Source organism: Frankliniella occidentalis, unplaced genomic scaffold, assembly GCF_000697945.3.
Source record: "Frankliniella occidentalis isolate FOCC.00 unplaced genomic scaffold, Focc_3.1 Scaffold6246, whole genome shotgun sequence".
Taxonomy (NCBI): Eukaryota; Metazoa; Arthropoda; class Insecta; order Thysanoptera; family Thripidae; genus Frankliniella; species Frankliniella occidentalis.
Window position 1 is genome coordinate 1 of NW_026273279.1, and position 1,793 is coordinate 1,793.

General features: G+C 64.3%; 1 protein-coding gene across 1 annotated transcript; it reads right to left on the reverse strand.

The window, feature by feature from the left end:
- Positions 1-6: 6 nt before the first annotated feature.
- Positions 7-1,493, reverse strand: LOC113217014 (ankyrin-1-like). Its single transcript, XM_026436854.2, has one exon. The coding sequence runs from the start codon at positions 1,310-1,312 to the stop codon at positions 122-124; it is 1,191 nt and encodes a 396-aa protein (XP_026292639.1). The 5' UTR covers positions 1,313-1,493; the 3' UTR covers positions 7-121.
- Positions 1,494-1,793: the final 300 nt, after the last annotated feature.

A 1,793-nucleotide genomic window follows, 5' to 3' on the forward strand; every position in this document is an offset into this window, starting at 1 on the left:
AAGCTCTTCACATGTTATTATTCACGTTTATTAAATGCTAGTCAGGTACGTAACACTTTCGAAGCGAAAAGTAGAAAAATAAAACACTAAAAGGAGGGCACAGAATTATTGTTACTAAGAACTAAGGTATAGTCACAATTTCGACAACTTTCCAATCTATTGCGGAAATAGGTGCAACTTTTGATAGGTTGCTGCCCAGCCACTCCGCCACTTGGGTGTGGCCTCCATCTGCGGCGAGCTGGGCGGGTGTGCGACCCTCGGCGTCGCGCGCGTCCCTGTCGGCGCCCAGCTCCACCAACCTCTTGACGGCCTCCAGGTCGCCACGGCGCGCCGCCTCGCCCAGTGGGGGCCGCCGCTCGCCGCGCCCCTCCCACAGCTGCAGGAGTCGCACCAGCTCCGCCGAGCTCACCGAGGCGCCCACCGTGTGCTCCCAGAGCACGTCGATGACCTTGCCCCGGGCCAGGTGCAGCGGGGTGAGGTCACCGTTGTCGCGCGGGTAGCACTGCGCCCCGGCCTCCAGCAGCAGTCGGGCCACGTCCTCGTGACCACGCTCTGCAGCGAAGTGGAGAGGAGCACGACCGTCCTCGTCTTGCACGTCGCGCTTGGCCCCAGCTTTCAGCAGAAGGCGGGCTGTGCCAGCGCGGCCCCTGTCGGCAGCGCGATGTAGGGGAGTCCTGCCGTGCCCGTCTAGCACGTCGCGCTGTGCGCTGGCCTGCAGCAGCATGCGGGCTATGTGTACGTGGCCATTGGCTGCGGCGAAGTGCAGAGGCGTCCAGCCTTTTACGTCACGCACGTCGCACTGCGCCCCGGCCCTCAGCAGCAGGCTGACTATCTCCACGTGACCCTGGAGGGCACCGAGATGCAGAGGAGTCCAGTCGTGTTCCGCCTTCAGGTCGTGCTTTGCGCCGGCCCCTAGCAGACGCGTGAGCGTTTCCACGAAACCCCGGGCCGCCGCAAAGTGCAGGGGAGTCCAGCCGATTTTATCAGACACGTCGCACCTCGCCCTAGCCCCGAGCAGCACGCCGACAATGTCCACGCGGTCCTGGAGGGCGGCGAGGTGTAGCGGGGTCAGTCCGATTTTACTATGACCTTCGCTCTGCGGCCCGCTCTCCAGCTTCAGCCACATGCTGACTACGTCGGTGAGAAGATTAACGACGGGCAGAGGAGCCCTCTCGCCGTCCGCCTGCGCCCCACCCACAAGGGCGGCTCGGAGCAGAGGCGTCCCGCCGCCGTCGTCCTGGGGCTTGACGTCGTCCTTGGTGGCGGCGGGGCGCGCCCGCACCTCGTCGGGCCCTCCCCGAAATGCAGCCATACAGGGGTGCTCGGTAATTGCCTGTAGTTCCAACAGTGTTTTTCCAAAGCCCCCCTCTGTAGTTCTCACAAGGATGCACCTGCATCCATGCAAGTCTCACAAGGAATGCCCGACGCGCTAAACCACGTCGCGTGGTGCGAACCCTGGGGTGGACTGCTGCTGCTGCTCGCACGGCCAACTGCCAACTGGACGCCTCCCTTCCCCTCCCTCCCTCTCTCTCTCTCTCTCTCTCTCTCTCTCCCTCTCCCTCTCTCTTTCTCCCTCCTCCGATCAACGTGTCGCCGGCAAGGGTCTCTCCCTCTCCGTCCCTCTCCCCGGCAGGGCGTTGCCAAAGTGGCGCCCGCGGCGGGAGAGCGGGAGAGTCGGTGAGGATGAGGATCAGGCCCGCCTGAGGAGGGCCGCGGCGGCCGGAAGCGAAGAGGTCCGGCTGAGGCTGGTCGGCCCGAGGGCCTGAGGCCGGCCCCGACAACATATGGCCCAG